The sequence below is a fragment of the Elephantulus edwardii genome, unplaced genomic scaffold (genome assembly GCF_000299155.1).
Source record: "Elephantulus edwardii isolate Elephantulus edwardi_28Jun2011 unplaced genomic scaffold, EleEdw1.0 scaffold00003, whole genome shotgun sequence".
Classification (NCBI taxonomy): domain Eukaryota; kingdom Metazoa; phylum Chordata; class Mammalia; order Macroscelidea; family Macroscelididae; genus Elephantulus; species Elephantulus edwardii.
In genome coordinates, this window is record NW_006399753.1 from 4,481,643 (window position 1) to 4,501,813 (window position 20,171).

At 46.3% G+C, this 20,171-nt stretch overlaps 1 protein-coding gene across 1 annotated transcript in view; it reads left to right on the plus strand.

The window, feature by feature from the left end:
* The window catches only part of COL22A1 (collagen, type XXII, alpha 1), a 210,880-nt gene that overhangs the window by 116,389 nt on the left and 74,320 nt on the right, over positions 1-20,171 (plus strand). The window contains exon 35 of the mRNA XM_006879451.1: positions 9,888-9,965. Coding sequence (XP_006879513.1) covers positions 9,888-9,965 — 78 coding nt within the window. The remainder of the gene's footprint in view (positions 1-9,887; positions 9,966-20,171) is intronic.

A 20,171-nucleotide genomic window follows, 5' to 3' on the forward strand; every position in this document is an offset into this window, starting at 1 on the left:
ACAAAACAAGACCAAGCAATTCACTGTCCTCAAGTGAAGTCTGACCGGAGGGGACCTTCCTGTGGGTCCCTGAGGCTGCAGGACAGTAGGGGAGGAGAGTGCCCAGCTCTGTCAAATGACATGTGGCTGTTGGGTTTGAACTGCAAACCTTTTGGGTAGTGGTGCAGATTGCAGTGTTCCACATCGCCATGGCTACTTGCAGTAATTTAGAAAGCCCCTCACACTCATTGTGGTCAGGATGGAGCCGACTCAGGGCAGACCTTTCGGCAGGTTTTTGGGAGCTTGTAAACCCCCTGCCTGCCCTCAGCGCTCACGCTAAGCTTCATGGTCACTGCAGGCCAGTGGCCCGCTTTCCAAATGAGGGACTTCTCTGTGGGATGGGGCAGGGCTGTAGGACTCACAGCCTCCCTCACTAAGGGGCAGGAAGCACCTGGCCTGCATTTGGGGCCTTCTGCCTCCGTGCAGGTGTCTGCAGCAGTGCATGTGTGGGAGGAGGGAGGAGAGGGAAGCAGGACCAGGCATGTGGGGCCTGGGGAGTGTGCACACCCCCTCGGGTAGAGGTCTGTGGTCAGTATGACGGATTTGTGGGCAGAGGCAAACCCATGATAACATCAAGGACTTCAAAAAAGAACCATAGAAAGTTTTCATGGACACCCCTCAACCCTACCTAACTCACGGCTGAGAAGTACTGCCTGACCCTTAAAGATGTCCTGGGTGGTAGTTCTTTATAGCAGAATAACGAAGACTCTGACTTCACGCAGGACTGGGTTAGAACCTCAGCTCAGCTGCCGGCAATCCAGGTGAAGCTGAGACAGCGGTTTAGTCTCAGCCTCTGCTCCTCTGAAGGAAGAAAGGACATTGTCTCTTTCCTGTCGTTACTAGTAAGATGATTGTAAAGGAGAAAACCCATGATATATGTGAACAAAATATAATGCAAATGAAATACTGTCTAAAACACAAGGTACATGCATGAAGCACAATGTATATAAATGACACAAATACTAATTAAAACAAGAGTGCTGTCTTAGTCCTCTAGTCCTCCTAGAACTGAAGTACCATAAGTGGTGCCTTTGACAGACATTTATTTTCTCAGAGTTTAGGAGGCCAGAAGTTCCAATTCAGGGTGTTAAGTGTATGAGCTCTGAGTTTAAGGGGTTGCACACCTAACCCAAAGTTGGCATCTCTTTGAAAGTTCAAATCCAGCAAAGACATAGCCTCCCCTGTGATTTACAGCCTCAGACAGAGTTTCAACTCGACAGCAGTGAGCTTTCGTGATGACTCCAGGACAATCTGTCAGCTCTGGGGGAGGGCTGGTGTCTCCGGCTTCTGTTCCTTAACTTGTTGGTAATCTTCATGCGCTTGACATCTAACTATCTTTCCCTCCTAGTTCTGCTATCTTGCTTGTTTAATCTCTTTTATTTCCTGAGATCTTGATCTAAAACAGATCCTACATTAATCCTGCCTTGTTAACGTAATAAAGAAAACACATTCTCAAATAGAATTAGAACACTAGAGGAGTTATCATTTACAATATATGTTTCTGACCAAGGCAATTCAATGAATAGTGACTGCATACTGCTCAAAGGTACCCTGGAAAGACATACAATGTGCAGCCAGCAGACTTCAGACAAGGAGGCTTTCCCCTCAGGCCAGGAAGGGTGAGATCAGCGTGCATTTCCAGGGACCAAAAGGTCAGGATGGAACCATTTTCTTACGAGAGAATAAAACTCATTTCTACCCTAACTCCAACTCTCTAAACTATAAATATATGGAAACAATGTTAGTTATAGAACAGAGTTCAGGTCTTTTGTGCAAAGCTTATTCTGAATCATATTCGACTCGACGACACTTAACCACTCACTGCTGAATGAGACGAGTGCTGTTCTATCTGGAGGAACACTCTTCCACTCTGCACATCCCTCTTTGTCAATGTGCTGTATGAAGTAACCTGGGTTGCAGTGATGCTGAACCTTGTACCATTGGGGAATCAAATACCATAATGGTTTCCCAGTTTGGACAGTGTTTGGTGGAGCTCCCAGTTGTAAAACAGGTTGGGAAGCAGGAGTGGTATCCACTTCCTAAACCACATGCCTCTGGAAACTCTATGAACTTGGAAAAACGATGATAGTTATGGAAAGGCATTAGGTCTTTTGTTCATAGAGTCACTATGGGTCGACCTGGACTCAACGTCAATCAACAGCTCAACAGCCACCTTCCCTGACCCCAGTTATTGTCATGAACCACAGAGTCAAGACCAGTCTGTAGCTGACCCTCCAGTGGGTTTTCAGATGCAGTAAATTAATTGCACAAGAAGAGATTGCTCATCTTTATCTTGCAGAACATCCAGTGGACTCGAACCACATACCTTTGTGTTGACAGCACGATTCCTTACCATCAATGAATGAAAACAGTGGCTGATAACCAAAAATTTTTAATTTCCACAGCAGGAGTGGCATCCACTTCCGTAAATAGCTTGCCTCCAGAAACCCTATGAACCTGGAGAAAGGATGAAAGTCACGCAAGGGTCAAGGACTTTCGTTCATAGGGTCGCTATGAGTCGCCTACGACTCAACCGCACTTAACAACAATACAACACTCTCTGGGAGAAGAGGTAGTCTGCTACAGTTATGTAGTTTCAGAAGCCCTCTCGGGTAACTGTACTTGGCCTTGTGCGTAGGATCTTTGTTGTTGTTGTTAGAAACCATGGAGTTGATGACAACTCGTAGTGACCCCATGAACAATGGATCTGAACCTTGCCCTATCCTGTGCCATTCTTACCATCTCTGATACACTCGGGCTTGTTAGAACCACTGTCACTCTTACTGAGGGTTTGCCTCTCTTTCACTGACCCTCCACATTTCCAAGCCTGATGTCCTTCTTTAAAGACCCACCTCTCCTAACAACAGGCCTAAAAATATGTTAGACAAAGTTTCACCATCCTTGCCTCTAAGGAAACCCAGGCTGCATTTTCTCTAAGACAATGGTTTACTCTCTTGACAGTCCATAGGATGAATAGTCAGTCTTTGCTCCAATGCCACAACTTAAAGGCATTAACTTAATTCTTCTTCTGTCACCCTTAGTCATTATCCAACTCGCAGATGCATAATAAGTAATGGAAAACATGATGGCTTGAATGAGATGCACCTTAGTCTTTAAACTGACATCATTGCTCCTTTGAGAGGTCTTTGACAGGAGATTCACCCTATACAATATGTCTAATTTCTTGAGTAATATGTAATCCATATTGATGGCTATAGTCTCTGATCCTCTTTAGTAAGTCCTTCAAGTCCTCTTCTCTTCCAAGGTTGTGTCATCTGCACAATGCAGATTGTTGATGAGCCTTCTTCCCATCCTGGTGCCACACTCTTCTTCGTAAATCCAGCCTCTGGAATGATTTGCCTGGCATAGAACTTGAATAGCCCACTAAAGGCACCTGGGTTCAGCTAAATGGCTGACCTTTTAATTTCAAAGGACTCCAGAGCTGGACTGAACCAAGCAAGGACCTCCCTTTGTTGCTCTGTTCTCTGTGCACCAAGACTGATACCTCCACTGACAGGGATGCGCTGGATGTGTACTACTCAGCTCTGCCCAGCTGGAGCTGTTTCCTTGGTGTGAGGTGCTGTCCGTCATTGCTGCCCTGTGCACGACAGAGTGAAGCCTAGCCCAGACCTGTACCCGCCTCACAGTCATTATCTGAGCCCTTCGATGAAGCCACGGTGCCAGTCCCTCTCACTGAGGATCTTATTTTTGGATGCCTTTCTCCCAATCAGGATCTTTTTCTCCGGAGACTGCTCTTTGTTACTTAATAGACTCTTTTTCGATGAGTGTTTCTTCTTTAACAGGACTCTGAGTTCATGCTCTGTCAGGAGTAGAGTTTGCTGAGGGAACGTGGGTCCTGTTCAGACAGCTCTACCTCACACACGTCTCCCCTGGTCAGTGGAATGGGCCAGTCGTCCCTGCTGTCGAACCCAAGACCTAAGCTGGGGTCACAGACCCCAGACCTAAGCCCTAAGCCAGGGTCACCAGCCCTGGGGGCTCAAAGGTCCCTTTTTGTCTTGTCCTGCACACTTTTGCTGAAAAAGCATTGAGGTCATTTGCTGCTTTCTTTGGGAGATTTCTGCAAGTTTCAGACCATTAGGCAGTGAAGTCGTTTCCTGGGGAAAATGTTAGCTAACATCATCAAGGACCATAAAGCTGTCCAGATGCAAATGAAGCCAGTTCTCTGCCCAGCTCAGGGAGGTATGACTCAGAGCTGCCTGCAGGGCAGGGACAGGCCTCAGAGGCTGGAAACAAGGTTTGGCCAAAGCTGGAATTGAGAGCCTGGGACAGTGTGACGGGCTGGGAGGTTCCTTCTTCTCCACATTCAGGAAAAGGCTGTTAAAGGTGGATGCCTTGTGCCAGCCCCTACCTGGGCACGGAGGGTACAGAAGTAGTATTTGCCTTAGTCATCCAGTGCTGGAATAACAGAACAGAACGACAGGAGTGAGCAGATTTAATGAACAGAATGTCATTTCCGCACAGGTTAAGAGACTTGGAATAGAAATTCAGGTCGCTGGCTCTGTGGGAAGCCTCACATTCTCATCCCTCCTCTCCCCTGCCCTCCTCTCCCCTCCCCTCTCCTCCCCTCCCCTCTCCCTGTTCCTAGGTTCTGTGGAGACCATCCTCACAGGGCCTGCATCTTTCTTCCTCTAACTGTGCTTGCTTGTTCCTTCTGCTCTTATCAATCACAAAAATTATTAAGACACACCTGACTACAGTGTCATGAAAACCTGTTCTCAAACAGGACTATGACCACAGTATGTTGTTGTGTACTGTCAAGTTGGAGCCAACACACGGCTGGCCCTCTAGTAAGTTTTCAGAGGCAGTAAATCACACGAGAGGAGACTGCCCAGCCTTCTCTGCTAAAGCAGCTTGTGGATTTGAACTGCATGCCTTTGGGATTGCCGCACAGATTCTTACCACTAGGACACTGTTAGGATTTGTAACAGATCATTGCATCCCTGGTGTTATGTGTCCCCTGGTGCGGTCCCTGAGGGGTGGCATGCTGCTAGCCCAGGTGACTCCTCTCCAGCAGTTTGAATCCACTGGTCACTAGTGGGAAAGGGTGGACCGCCCTCTTCCAGAGAGGTACAACCTCCTGCAAACCTACCTCAATGTCAGCTCTGAGCTGGTCCTGACTGGATGACAATAAGTTGTTCATCTCTCTCCCTTTTTTAAATAGTTGAGTGACTAAAATGCTACCGCTTTGGGGCTGCTTACAAAGGAGTAAGACATTTCAGATTGGCAAATGGACAATTTGAGGGCAAAGCATTAAGATTTGCGATGTGTGTAAACATACAGAAGAGGACAGAAGAGGGCAGGTAGGCAGCCGCGGTTTGTGGAAATGGAATGGTGTGCTAAGTCTCAGCGGTAAGCAGGTGTTTGGGGATTTAGGACGTGGACAGAAGAACCTTCCATGCAAAGGGAATAGCATGTGTGAACAAACCAACAGTGGCCACTAGTCGATTCCGACTCACAGAGACTCCGCAGGACAAAGCAGAACCATGTCTGAGTCTCTAAATCTTTACAGAAGCAGAATGTTCTATCACTCCTCTACAGAGCAGCTGGTGGGTTCAAACCACTGACCTTGTGGCTAGCAGTCAAATACTTTAACCACTAAGCCACTGGAATCCTCTGCAAAGTAACCTACGTGTCACAATTGGTATCAACAGCTCAAACTCTTTGCCATGGATTTAGAACCAACTCAGATCTGCCTCAGATTTCAGAGGCTGTAAATGGAACAGGAGATTGTCTTTCTCTTGTGGAGCCACTGGTGGATTTGAACCACTAAACAAGAGTGACCTCTGAGTTACCCACACATAAATCTCTACAGACTAAGCCAGGGGAGCTCAGTCTATATGCAAATGAAGTGGGAATGCAAATTAGGGTGAGGAGAGGCTTAGCCCTTGTAGTTTGCTGAGATACTCAGGAGGTGGCCTGGGAAACTGAGCTTAGTGAGGACATTTGTATAACTTCTTAAAAAGAAACCAAGGTGCAGGGGGATGTGCAGAAGAAGGTGGATTTCTCTGACGTTTTAGTGGTTTTTTTTTCTGTCTTCCAAAGATAAAATGGTAATAAAATAATGTAGTTATAATCTCTTTTAAATGAGGGGAGCGAATGAATGAATAGAACCAATCTCTTTGTAAACCTTCACTAAAATAAAAAAAAATATATATTATGTATATATTATATACACATATACATATAAATAAGTAAAGAGTTTTCCTAAGACACATGGGAGTTTGGTGAAATGTTTTTTATAGTTAGGGACCCAAGGTATGAAGAGGTTTGAAGACTTGCCAAAGGCCTCAGGCGGGCGTCGTTGTCCTGGAAGTGAAGTGAAGTGGACATGAAGTCTGTTCGCTCAGAGTCTGTCTCTCTATTCAGCCCTCCTAGTGCTACAAGTTGCAGAGGACAAATCACTAGATGTGTTTAATCTTAGTCCATTATGCTTTCTCCACATTTCCTATTTCCCAACTTTCTCCCTGCTCCAACCTTGTCAAACACACTGGTTAGATTTTCTCTCAATCCCAACATCTTGTTCTTCTCAGAACCAGTCATACCTCATTATTCCAAGGAAACAGGATGTGCCACAGTTAATAGAAGAGAATTTAGTGAAGGGATTTGTCATAGGGAGGATGCAATGATGGACACTGTCAGCTTAATGGGACCAAACAACAACAAAGCTCCCAGTGATGGTGACAGCAGGAAGATGTGACTGTTGATGACCCTGGAGGGAAGAGGAGGCAGAGGTGTTTTTCCCAGCCCTGATGAGGGCTGGGGTTGTGGTCAGAGGACCACCTTTCAGGACCTGAAGTCAAGGAGGGACCAGAGAAGATCCTGGTGCTGAAGGAGATGAGAGTCAGGGACGCACCCGCTGCTTGCTTTTTCTTACCTCCCGCATGTGTGATAACCATTGTGTAGCGTACTGGTGACGCTGGTCTGCGGGATCCGCCTTCCTGGGGCTCATACAGGCAGAGACTGGGCCTGAATGTCGACGTGGAAGAGCCAGTGCACACAGCCTTGAGTCCTGACGCCTTGCTCATGCAGTTTTCTGACTGTTAGATTATGGGCCATCTCTTTAGTGAGAGTCTTTCAAACTCTGATCTCCTCAAGACCTTTGAACTAGACTTGAAGTCATAACTTAACACCAAGTATGGAGTTTTTGGGTCATGCAAATAGTTAATGAGGTTACTGTCTTCCTGAAAGATTGAGACTTCAATTCCCTCATGCACCGCAGAAGAAAGTCTTGGAGTTGTACCTTTGAAACCCCTGCCATTGAGAACGATGGAGAACAGGTGTGGTGGACCACACACAGGGGCTCCCAGAGAATGAGACAGCTCAGTGCAGCTGGGAGTGTGAGGCCTGCAGGGCTGGACTCAGTCTATTCACTGAGTTGTCTTCTGGCCCCAGAGTTTAGAGTGTTGCTTGTGATGAACAAATAGCTAGTTTATGTATTCATCCGAGAAAGTCAGACTATAGGAAAATCATATCGTCTTAGAAGCATAATAGCATAGGTTTTTCCTTAAAAATCTAAAATACATAAGGTTCTCATTTTAATAATGGTCAGAGGGCAAGCTGGCTTTTAATGATTTCTTTTAATGCTTAAGAACATTAATAAAGTGATGGGTTGTGTAGCAGTATTGAGTACTACCTCCAATCAGTCTGTCCTCCTCAGATCTCCCTCTAATCTCCTGACACGATTCCTGCATCTCACACTGTGAGCTCATCCCCCGTCATGTTAAGTGTCTTAGACAAGATCCTCTGACAAATGTTTCAGTTGCAACCTTGGCTGCAGATCAGCTGACAGTGCTGCTGGTGTGGTGGGTGACATGTTGGGCTGCTGAGGGTCAGCAGTTCTAATACACCAGCTGCTCCATGGGAGAAAGACGAGGCAGAGGGTGGCCATTGGTGGAACCGACTCGGTGACAGTGGGGTTTGGTGTGTTAATAGAGGTTGTGGTCCTTGGTAGTCAACAGTTGGGTGTTTAGGGTAAGATTCTTTTGGGGTTTTGGTTGTTAGTTAGTTACTATTGAGTCTCTAACTTAAGGCCCTGTGGTTAACAGAGCAAAGGGGGGCTCAAAAAGTATGTTTGAGTCTATTGTGGCTATCGGGCCTGTCCAGCTGGTTGGCTTCTCTTATTCTCAGTGGCCTGCTACTTTGTCAGACACGATGCCATTATCTTGTGACGTGTTCAAAGTAAGTGAGCTGAAGTCACACCATCCTTGCTTCTAAAGAGCATTCTGGCTGGGTTTCTTTTAAGATTCATTTTCTTGTCTTTCCAGCAGCCCACAGTAGACATATGCAGTAACATCTGGGACAGAGCCTCTAATCAAACTTATTCATATGCATCTGCGAGATGTGTAAATATTGAGGCACAATGGCCTTTTGTCAGTGCAAATTGGATTTTGCTAGAAGTTAGGACAAACCTTTGTTGCTTTTAGAAGCGATTATTGTTGTTCTGTGGCATCCAGTCACCTTAGACTGATAGCCACCTTAACTGTGTGTAGTAGCTCTGACCTCTGTCCTGTCCTGAGCTAATCTCATCTCTGACACACCTCACCTCATTGCCCCAGTCACTGTGTCAGCCTATCTCCTCCACAGTCTTCCTCTCCTGTACTGTCCCTCTGTCCTTCCAAGCATGATGTCCTTCTCCAAGGACTGGTCCCCCTTGGCAACATGCCCAGAGTAGAGGCTGAGGACTTTGGGATTGTGGGTAAGAAGCTGTGCATCTCTAGGTTTCCTTCTCCAGGGCAAATAGAATCCCTGCTCTTTCCCCTTTTCCCTTCTCCCATCCGAGTCAAGAATGACACGCTGATAATAATAGCAACAGCCACGATGGCTCCCTGGTGGGGAGCGTGTGCCAGGGACAGTGCAGAACTCTTTACTGCATGTGGCCACTAAATGAGCATCCGCAGAGGTGCCACGTTCTCTGATTGTCTCCCTCTTTGCAGATGGAGAGCGCGAAGCTCAGGGACCTTGCCTCTTTTCATCTAGTCAACCATTTCTAACTGTTGACGTATTGAAATTAAGTCCCGCCATCAGACACCCACGTCCACTCCCTTGTCCCCTGAGATGGAGACATGCGTCTCGATGATCAGTCTTTCTCTCACCTCCTCTAGAACTAGAAAACAAACACACAGCTACTGAACCAGTCTTCTCCCCGGCAGCCCGTGGGTTATGAGGAGAGCTGCTCCATGGGGTCTCACTGGCTATGACCTTGACGGATGCAGAGTTCCAGCTCGCTCTTCTGTGGTCCTGCGAAGTAGCCTCAGACCACAGAGTGTCGCGTTTGCACTTGTTAGGTACATTTGAATTAGTCCTGCTTCACAGTGACCTGATAACCAAGGACTGAAGTGTTGCCTGGACAGGCCCCATCTCCACAATAGTGACTAAGTCTAGGTTGATAGTCCAGCAAAAACCCTTTGGACCACCCAAGGTCCCCAGAAATGACACTTGTAAATTTCTGGTGAATCAATTACCAGTGGTTTGAGATCCAGGCTGAAACATATGTCCATGGTCACATCTAGAATAGGATCTGGTTGGGGTGTGGTAAGATCTGCGGAAAGCTTGGCGAGAATTTGGAACCCTGGTCATGTGTGTTGGAAGGGGTCATGTGAAGCCATGGTCATTCTCACTCAGACCGAGGTCAAGGTTAAGCATGTCATGATAACTGTTGGTGGCTGTGGTCTGTGGCTCCCTAGATGGGATCTCAGAGTGACCATGAAGTCCAGGTGTAGGGGTGGTTTGATATAAAGAACAATCAGGGCAGTAGGAAGAGCATAGCTCCTGTTGCCCTCTGGCCCTCTCGTCTGGACACTGACCTTCTTGTTTTGCTCTCTCTCCAGGGTGACCGAGGTACACCTGGGATCCCTGGCTCTCCTGGCAGCCGTGGTGACCCTGGCATTGGGATTGCTGGCCCCCCTGTGAGTACTTGTTCTCAGACTCAGCAGGGCCCCATCTCAGGGACTCTGCTCTTCTTCCACATTACCTGGTCCCAGGGCCAGCTGAGCTGTGTGTGTGTCTGCTTTGCCGATGTTGGTACTGAAACTTGACATCCTGTTAATGGAAACAAGGCATTTGAGGAGACCAAGACTCCTTTGTCTGACTAAAAAGAGAAATGAGAGAATGAAACTCAGCAAAATTAAAACTTGGCAAAAGCTGAGTGATAGCCAGTGACTGACTGGGGAAATGAGAACAATGTGCATTCATTAATTTTAGTCCAAAACCAACAGACAAGCGTTTATTACCTCTCTTCTTCCAGTTAATACAGGTGAAAAGAAAAAGAAAACTGAGGGAAAAGGAGGATTTTTTTTTTTAATTAGAATTTGAGTGAAAGTTTCCAAAGCCTTTCTGGTTTTCATTCAATCATTCATACGCATTTTGTTTGGAGCATTAGTTATACTGCCCACAATGGTCATGCCCTCATTTATCTTACCTTTCCTTTCTTGCGTCTGAATGAAGGTTAGGCGCTCTGGTGGCCTAGTGGTAACAAGCTGTGTGACAATCCTGAAGGCATGCAGTTTGAATCTCCTAGGATGGACCATCTCCTCCGTGTAATTTACTGTCTCTGAAAACCTGCTGGAGGGTCAGCTGTGGGCCAGCTCTTGACTCAATGCCACACAGCAACAACAACAGCATTATCTATTTATTAATGTATTGGCTTTTTACGTCCTCCCTTGCCATCCCTGTAGCCATGCAGAAATGATTCTCTGTGCGTGTGGACTTTTCCTCTACTCTACAGTGATGGTCGTACAGTATTTGTGCTTTTGTGATGGACTTTGTAGCTTCCTCTAGATTCAGCCACACTTTGCTGAAGTTGTGGAATTCTTCACTGCTCTTAGTGATTCAGAGTTCCCCATTGTGTGACGCTATCCCTCATCCCCAAAGTAAAATCCGTCATGTGGTCCTTAAATGTTTATTTTTGTGAGTTATTTACATCACTCTACTAGGTGAGAATTTTTAAATCCCCTACAGTGTTGATTTGAAGAATTCTCAAATCTATGGGTTATGAGGGTCAGAAATCTCGGTGCATCTGGCCCCTGCCACTGGGGAGGGATGTTGTCATATCTTCAGTCAACTCCCTATGGAGCACCTCTAAACGGAGGAGACAGATTTCTTTCAAAGCCAGTGAGTCTGGTTTGAAATTGAGACTGATTTCAGTAGAGAATGGAAATGTGTTAGAAATATCTTTTAGTAGAGGATTGTTGTTTTCTGAATCTCTGACTCCTTGCTGCCCATTTCCCCACCTTGTACCACAAAGTATTCTGCCCACTAAATGCCCCTCAAAAGAATAATTCACAAGTATCAAGTACAAAAAGCACTTTATGCCAGAGAATATTTATCCACATGTGGAGGCTTTCTCCCTCAGCAGAAAGGTGGCGAGAGAAAAAGAGCCCTGAGTCCCCCTGCACAATTGTTTTTAAGGCCTTCCCTGGGTGCTTCTGTCCAGGGCAGGGAGATTGGGAGCGTGGTTGGTGGGACAGGGGATCAGTCATGTGGGTCGGCTTTTGATGGGCTGGCTACTTTGCCCGCCTTTACTCTTCTTGTGTCACGTAGACACTAGTTAATTCTTTACTTTGCAAGAACAGATAAGACTTTACCTTTTCTAAGCTAAGAATTTTTATGGCCTGCTTCTGCTTCTGGGACTCATGGGGTTTTTTTTTTGTTGGTTTTTTTTTTAATGGGGTTTATGCTGTCCCCTCAGAAAAACACAGCTTTATTTTTCTCTCCTTTTCCTCACTGATGACCTTCAGAATTTGGAATAATTTTTTATTTCTGACATCTGTTCTTCTGTTTTGCCTTTCATTTGCTAATGATACCATGCCTTAGTACAATAACTTAAAATTATATCTGCTCCCCCCGCCCTTGGAAGCTGTGTTATTTTGAAGAAGCTCAAACATTTATTGTGTTAAAAATGAGGAACAGTTAACCTGATCAGCTGGTAACAGAGGCTGGAGGCTCTCTCCTCACAGACCCCAGGGAGCAAGGTGTGGCGGGCCACTCCCAACACAGACACCCCCCAACCCCTCCCCACCCCTGGAAGCAAGGCTGGTGGGCCACTCCCAGTATAGACCCCAGTGAGAAAGGCATGGTGGTCCACTTCTGAACAGCAGCCACTGAGGAGCCCTGAAGCCCATTGCACTCTGAGGTGCTTTGTTTTGCCTAAGTGACATCAACTCAATAGCAACTTGATGTTAAGCCTTCTCCTTCCCACACTCACCATTGTTATTCTAATCATTGCTGTTCTTTTAACCCAGAAGCACAGTAAACTGTCCCTGTTCCACACAGTCTGAATATAAACAAGAGCACCAGGGCCAGTGCCTGCTTGCCTCTGTATTCAAGAAAAGCAGGTCACCCTACAAAGAAGCCGAGTAGGGCCGTTCTTCATCGGAGGTTCTTAAAAGAATAAACCAATTGACATCCTAGCAAAAGCAAAACTCATTGCTTGCAGGTCAGCACCGACTCAGAGCCGAGCCTCCAGCAGGATTTCAGAGGCTGTAAATCACACAGATTACCTCTTTCCCTCAAGGAAGGTGGATTTGAACTGCCTGCCTTTGGGTTCGCAGTGCAAATTCCCTTTCCTCTTCCCCCTGAAGTTGTCTCCCACCCAGAGCTGTTCTCAGGAGTCTTACTCACCACATCTGGCCCCGCCCCCATGACACCCTCCAGCCACTCTGTTATCAGGCACACAGACATAACTCGCTCCCTATAATGCTCACAAATGATCCCCTCACTTCTGCTCCTGCCCCTGGCCAGGAGCTGCTTCTAAGTGCTGTGAGACCAAGCTGGCTCTGTGTGTCCTGTCCCGCCCCCCTCCCCCAGCTTGTCCTGGATATGATGAAGGGAGGCAGCCGGACTCACCCCAGGAGGCTCGGCTCTGGGTCTAGTTTCTTCAAGGAATTTGGCCTCTAGAATTTGTGATGAACAAACCTTCCCACTCTTCCATGTAGCCTTTGCCTTTTGGCCTTTACTGTCTCTTGTCTGTTGTGACCTGAAAAGTACAGAATGACACAGGATGAAGAGGCTAATAATAGTTGAGTGTCATCTTTCTGGAGTCTTTGTTTTCATAGAGCCCAGTTTGCTAGAGTCAGGGTTCTGAAGGGCAGGAATGGCCCTTTAGTGTAGAGAACAGTTTGTCAGTGCCTTAGACCCTGAATCTGGGCACAGTCCCCTCCTTCACTGACTGTGTTAACATCCTTTAACATGTTCCAGTCAACTCTCCACGGCTTTGCGGAATCAAGTCTGCCTGGCAGCAGAGGTGGCCCCAGTCCCCCTGCCCCATTTAGGAGCCAGCTAAAACGCCCATGAACGTTGTCCCTGCCTAAGTGAGTCTACCTGAACAGTAAGTGACTTTCTCAGCCAAGAGGCTGTAAATCACCTGTTTTGTGTCTGGCCATCAACCACTCCAGCTTATTAAAAGCTTCCATGGTAGATGCAACTTTATTGAATTTTCATAAATCCTGCTTTTGGCCCTCAGCCCAGGATATTGCTGACCTGGGACTCTGCATGGGGTGTTCAGAAATGTGTGGAGTTGGGTTGTGGAGGGGGTGAGGACCAGGGTGGACAAGGAGGGGGGCTGAGTTCATGGAGTTGGGGTGTGGAGGCAGTGAGGACCAGGGTGGGCAGGGAGGGGTACTGAGTGCATGGTGTTGGGGTGTGAAGGGGGTGAGGATGAGGGTAAGCGGTAGGGGGTGCCAAGCTGTCACATTACAGGAGCACTTATTCCTTGGCCAGTGGCTCAGAGGGCCTGTGCTGGGTCCGTGCACATCTGCCTCCTCATCTCTAGGCCCGGCCTTAGAAGCTGTGTTATCTCTTGACTAAGGCTGAGAGCCTGCAGGATTCAAGGGCAAGAAGGTGACAGCTGAGAGCACCACTTAGGGAGGGGCGAGGTGAGAAGGGAGGAAGTGGGCGGGGAAGATGTGTTCATGAACAGGTAACGCTGAGGGCAGCAGGATTGATCTTCAGGAAGACCTCTGGGGGCAGAGCTGGTCTCAGAGCTGCCCCCCTTCCCGCCCCAGGGCCCTGGGCTGGGTGGTTTGCACACCAGCTCCTGCGTTATTGCAGGCCACTCTGTGGGGAGTCGACTCCCTGGTGCTTTTGGCTTGCCTTGCAAAGACAGCTCTTCCCAAATCACTCTCTTGTGGTGTCTGCAGGATGGCAGGATTTATTCGTTCCATTAACCTCTCTGAGAAAGTACCCCAAGGTTGGATGAGTTACAGGCTGTTCTGCACTTCCTCCTGTGACTTCTCTTCAAGGCAGTTGGAGCTGGGAACGTTGCCACCTTTCAGAAGGTTGATTTCCCTGCAAGCGCAGCACCTTCAGGCAGGAGCAGGGGCGTGGGGAGCCTGCCTGCCATTGCGGGGCTTGGCCCCCTCTGCGAGGTGCGCAAAGCCCTCTAGTCTCCAGGCCTCTAATCTTCCTGGGTTGTTGCTATTAGGCATCATCACATTGACTAAGACTCACGGCGGCCTATGAACTACAGATCCACAGCCTGTCCCAGCGTGGACCAGCCTCACTGTCTCTGGCACACTGAGTCAATTGCTGTCGTCACTGAGTCAATCCACCTCACTGAGGGTCTTTCTAAGCATGACGCCCCTTTCCAGGGAGTAGCATCTCCTAGCAACAGACCCAAAGCATGTGAGACAAGGAGGGAGACCTGAGCTCAAGACGTCATAAGCAAGGACAGGAAACCTGGTGGGCAGGCTTGACCCCAGGAGTAGCGTCAGGTGAACACCTTTAACCATATATGTTGTTGACTGCCTTCGAGTCAAGCATGACTCATAGCAAACCTATGAACAAAAGGCCTGAAGCCCCTCTCCAACTGTCCACATTTATCAAAGTTCATAGAGTTTTCAGAGGCGTGTTGTTTAGGAAGTGGATGCCACTTATAAATTTAACAATAAATAACAGAAAACCAGTCCAGCAGCTCAGGGAGGGCTGGGGAGGGGGGCTGCCCAGTAGCCGAGTGAGGGAGCTTTAGCTAACCTGTGACCTTTCTCCCTGTGTCCCTGTAACCACTTTGTCCCATATGCCTAACTGACCAATCATAATGCGTGCAAAACCCAGCCAATAGAAAAGAGACCCCTGCCACTGCCTTGTAAGCCTACAGAAAGATAAAGCATTTTGCCTTCAGGGAGCCCGACCCTTGAGAGGCTGTGGTCTGTCAGCGCTCCCCATGGACGAGAACGTCATTCTTGCTTCCCCAAAGGAGCTTGTGGCACCAAACCTTCTCTTGGAGTCGCTGGACAGGAGGCCGAACCTTGCCATCCTTGCCTCTGGGAACACTGTGGCTGCACCTTCTCCAAGACGTGTATCTCTTTGTTCTTTTGGGGGTCCATGGGATGTTCAATACTGTTCTCCCACACCACAGCCCAAAGGCATCCATTCATCTTCTGTCGTCCTTATTGATGATGGTCCAGCTCTCAGATGCCCAGCAGGTGATTAGAAAGCACTGTTTAAAATGCTTAAAAGATGGTCTTGCTCAGGCTCTGGACAGGTCAACGTGTGATGAATGTTGCTGAGAAGTGCAGCTGGGCTTGGGTAGCCAGCGTTTCCATTAACGGGAGGGTGGCCCAGGTTGGTACCTTCCATTTCGAGCTTCACTTTCCTCCTGGACTCATTGCCAGTGATTTCTGCAGCATCTCAAGGGGATCGTCAGGTTGCAGCATCAGAGCGCAGGTGACAGTGTTGTCCCCCTGCCTCTGTCACACTGGTGGCTATCAGTCCTCTTCCTAGAATGTCTCAACTTCCCAACCTGAAAAGACCTTCCCTGTGCCTTCCCTCAGCACTGCCAGATCTGTGTGCATCACCTGCACAGATGCCTTACTCAGGCTCCGGGCGATTCTTTTGTTGATGGGGAAAAGAGTTCTGAAATTCATTTCTCCTGTCACTTCTGATTGGAAACTCTCCTTTCTAGGCTATATCAGCCTGGAATTTGCTAATTTGATAGCTTAACACGTCCTCTGAACCTTGTATTTTCTAGAAATTTATAATTGGACCTAGAGGCTTAATCAGATTCCCATTTGATGTTTTTGACAAGGCTTCACACGTGGTATATAGTCTTCTGTCAAGAGCCATATGATGCCTGATTGTCTCTGTGATGTTAGCACCCTTTGATGTCCAGTGTGTACACCAATTAGGATATCAAGCACTGCAAATTGGTGCTATTGGAGATCTTTCAGTCTTTGTTTTATTTATTCACTGGAATACTTGTGTAGAGACAAACACCACTGTATTTACTATTTGGCTACCCAGTGGTATAATAATCCATGTGGAAGATAGAAAAGAAATGTGCAAATATTTCCCTTAAATTGTTTTCAAAGAAAGATATGGTTGCTCAGCATTCTGCAATTAGATATTTTCTTGTTCTTAAGAATGATTTTAAATGCGTGCGTTTAAATACATTCACATGCCAGTGTTTTATAGTTATTCTTCCTTTCCTTGTCCAGATTGTCCCATATTTGGCCAATAGTTGCCTATTCAAGTTGACTTCTGAAGAATTTCTGTTTTGTTTTAAATTAGTAATATTTTCTTCTTTTCAGTGAAGATTTACACACATTAGATTCCCATTTAACAATCTGCATAAATTGTTGCAGGACGTAGATTACACTCTTCATACTGTGTGTAACATTCTTACTCTTTCCATTCTGGTTGTTAGTTATGTTTTCATTAGTCTCCTAGACTCGTTGGTGCTTTTAACATGAGTCTCGCCATCACTGTCTGAAATGACATGATGTTACAACGTGTGCATTTCTTGCCTACAATTTGGATCAGTCATTTTTTCCAAAAAAGTCACACTGCCTTTTAGCAGAAATTTATTTGTGAAGACCAAAATCTAGGTACTAAGGTTAAGTGACTCTTTAACACATATGCTTGACTGGATCATCCTGGAGGAGAGCATTGTAATTCGTGAAAGAGAGTTGATATTCACAGGTCATTTTATAACCCCTACTCCCCTTTGTGATGCACTTCCATTGTTGTTGTTGTTGATTGCCTTCAAGTGGAGCAGGACTCACAGTGACCCTATGAACAAAAGGCCTGAAGCCCCTCTCATATATACTAACAAAATCTAGTTCTCTGCTCAAAGTTTCCCCGTTAGTTCATAGAACATGACGCTATGTGACCCTCTATTTAAATTGCAATTGAGGAAACTGAAGCTCAAAAACACTATGTACCTTACTCAGGGACAGATAGTAGTTACTGAAGGTAAGCTTAAAATGAAGGCCTTTGCCAAAGAGAGAGATTTATAGCAGATATCTTGCTTTGATTTGGAGATTTTCCTCACCCATGAGGCCATAAGTACATTTTAAGGAGATCCCTGTCCCAAATGAACCCACCTGCAGCTTTTCTTTCACAATAGTTACAAATGCATCCTTCCTTCTTGGAAAGCAGCTTAGTAAATTTGAATTTGAAATGAATGGCTTGACTAGGGGTCTGGGGCCAGACCAGCTTGGTATTGACCTCAGTGGGGTGGGAGGTAGGAGGGGGGTTTCTGTCATATTGAGACTGGTTTCATCATTGGTTGATTGTTCTTCTCCCTAGAAGGTGGGTAGGGCAGCGTGTTTCTGTCATATTGAGATTGGTTTGACATTTGGCTGATTGTCTGTTCTTCTTCCTCCTCTTTGTTTTATGACCCTCATTGTCCCCAACTTCATTGAGCCATTTCTCTAGAATCAAAATTTTTCTAAAAAACCTTCTCAAGATAAACTTTATGCTCAAATTTCTGTGAGTTTTGATATTTTAACACTTTAAAAACTTGATGATTTTTGTGAGAAATCTCCTGTCCAGAATAAGTGGGATAAGTGTCAGCTTCAGGAAGGTACAATTTGGAAGGATGAACGTAAAGCACATATGTTGGTCCATCTGTATCATTGACTTATAATTGAGTGGAACTATCTCCAAAATGCTGAAGAGCAATGATGTCAGTTTGAAGACTAAGGTGTGCCTAATTCAGGCCATTGTGTTCTCAGTCACCTACCATGCGTCAAAGAGCTGGACCATCCCTAAGGATGACAGGAAATTGATGCCTTTGAGTTGTGTTGGAGAAGAGAACTGAATATCCCATGAACTGCCAAAAGAAGAAACAGATACATGCCTTGGGAAAAATGCAGCCAGAGTGTTTCTTGGAGGCAAAGACGACAAAGCTTTGTCCTTCATACCTAGGACACATAGCTAGGTGAGACTACCCCTCAGAAAGAACATTGTGCTTGGGAAGATGGAGACTCAGCAAAGGAGAGGAAGACCCCCAACAAGATGGATTGATGTGGAGACTTCAGCAAAGGGGTCTGGTGTGTCAGACGCTATGAGGATGGTACAGGATAAGGCGGAGTTCAGGTTGGTTGTTCATAGGGTCGCTGTGAGCCATATTTGACAGCACCTAACAACAAGAAAAACATAGTGAACTCACAATGGCTTCTGAGTCAAACGGACCAAAGGTAGGATTCCGAATCTAATATTTTATCAGCCCAACTTTGGGATATTCACCTTTTGAAAACATTCTTCTTATTTGGGTGAAATCATACAGAGCAAATCAGTTTTTCACTCCATACCGTATTATAATCTGTGACACTGGCAGCCCCACCAGCCATGCAGTAGCACTCCTCCCACTTCATCCTTGTGCGTCCCATTTCCACATATCCATCTTTTCTATCCTTTCCCACTTTCTGAGCTTTATCCCTAACAAATGCTGCCCTTTGACCTTGTGTTGTTGATATTCTAGAGAGTGTCTCTTTGATATTATTATTATTCTGGTAATAATATTAGATAGGCTGAATATTGAGTCACAGGGGTGCCTTAAATAGAGTGAAATGAGGGTGGCTTGAAGATTGGCTACTTAATGTTATTTGTCTCCCTAGCCAGTTCTTTCCCTCCTATGTGTATATGCTATGGAGCTGCTTCATTCGTTCCTGAGAGGAACTCTGATTCTGAGAGATGAGCTGAAGTGGAAGTACTATTCTGTCCTGCTGATTTTTCAGGCCTCTTGGTTGAGAGGAAGCAGAAAGGGCAGTTCCAGCAATTTGCGCTGATTGACGGCTGTTCTTGTGGTCTGTCAAGTACACTTTCTTTCCATTCACTAGCAGCCCAGGTTCCTCAAGAAGTTGGATGGTGAAGAGATTGAGATAGTTAACAGTTTTACTTTGCTTGGCTCCACAGTCAACACTCTTGGTAATAGCAGCCAGGAAATCAAGAGACGGATTGCATTGGGAAAGTCAGCTGTGAGGGACCTCTCAAGAGTACTGAAGAGCAACAACATCTGGCTGGAGACTAAGGTGCACCTGATCCAGGCTATAGTCTTTGCAATTACGTGCTATGCATTGGAGAGTTGGAAAGTTACTAGGGATGATAGAAAGAGAATTGATGCGTTTGAGCTGTGGTGTTGGAGAAGTGTATTGAATATTCCATGGACCGCTAGGAGAACATACAGGTTCATCCTGGAAAGGGTGAAGCCGGAGTGCTCCTTGGAGTCAAGGATTCTGAAGCTTTGTCTGACATACTCTGGGCATGTTGCAAGGAGGGCACTGGTCCTTGGAGAGGGACATCATGTTTGGCAGAGTGGAGGGGCGGTGTAGGAGAGGAAGACCCTCGATGACATGGATCGATTCTGTGACTGGAGTGGTGCGAATAAATGCGTTTGAGATGGCTAGGTTGGCACAGGCTAGAATAGCATTTAGGGTTCTTGTACATAGGGTTGCTATGAGTCACAGGTGACTCGATGGCACATAACAACAACAACAACTATATCTATCTATCTATCATCTATCTCAAGCAAACATATTTATTGTATAGATCCTTTCCCTTGCCCAAATTTACCTATTTATTTTACTCCCATTTCCCTCTCCTTTCACACCTGTTAACCCTCCAAGGCTGAGTCTGTCTTTGTGTAAACCTTTCCTCCTTGCCTCAGTATTTTTGGTTAGTGACCTTAGACCATAACTGCCCTTTGTGACTGACTGACATTGCCCAGAGTTCCTAGTTTAAATCCATCGCTGTTGTACAATGTTTCACAGACTCTGGATCCTTTTTAGTGGTGTGTGGTTCTCCACTGTGTGAAAACACTGTAGCTCTTCAGCCATTCATCCAACGATGCACGTTTGAATTGTTTCCATCTCTTCGGTATTGTGAATAATGTT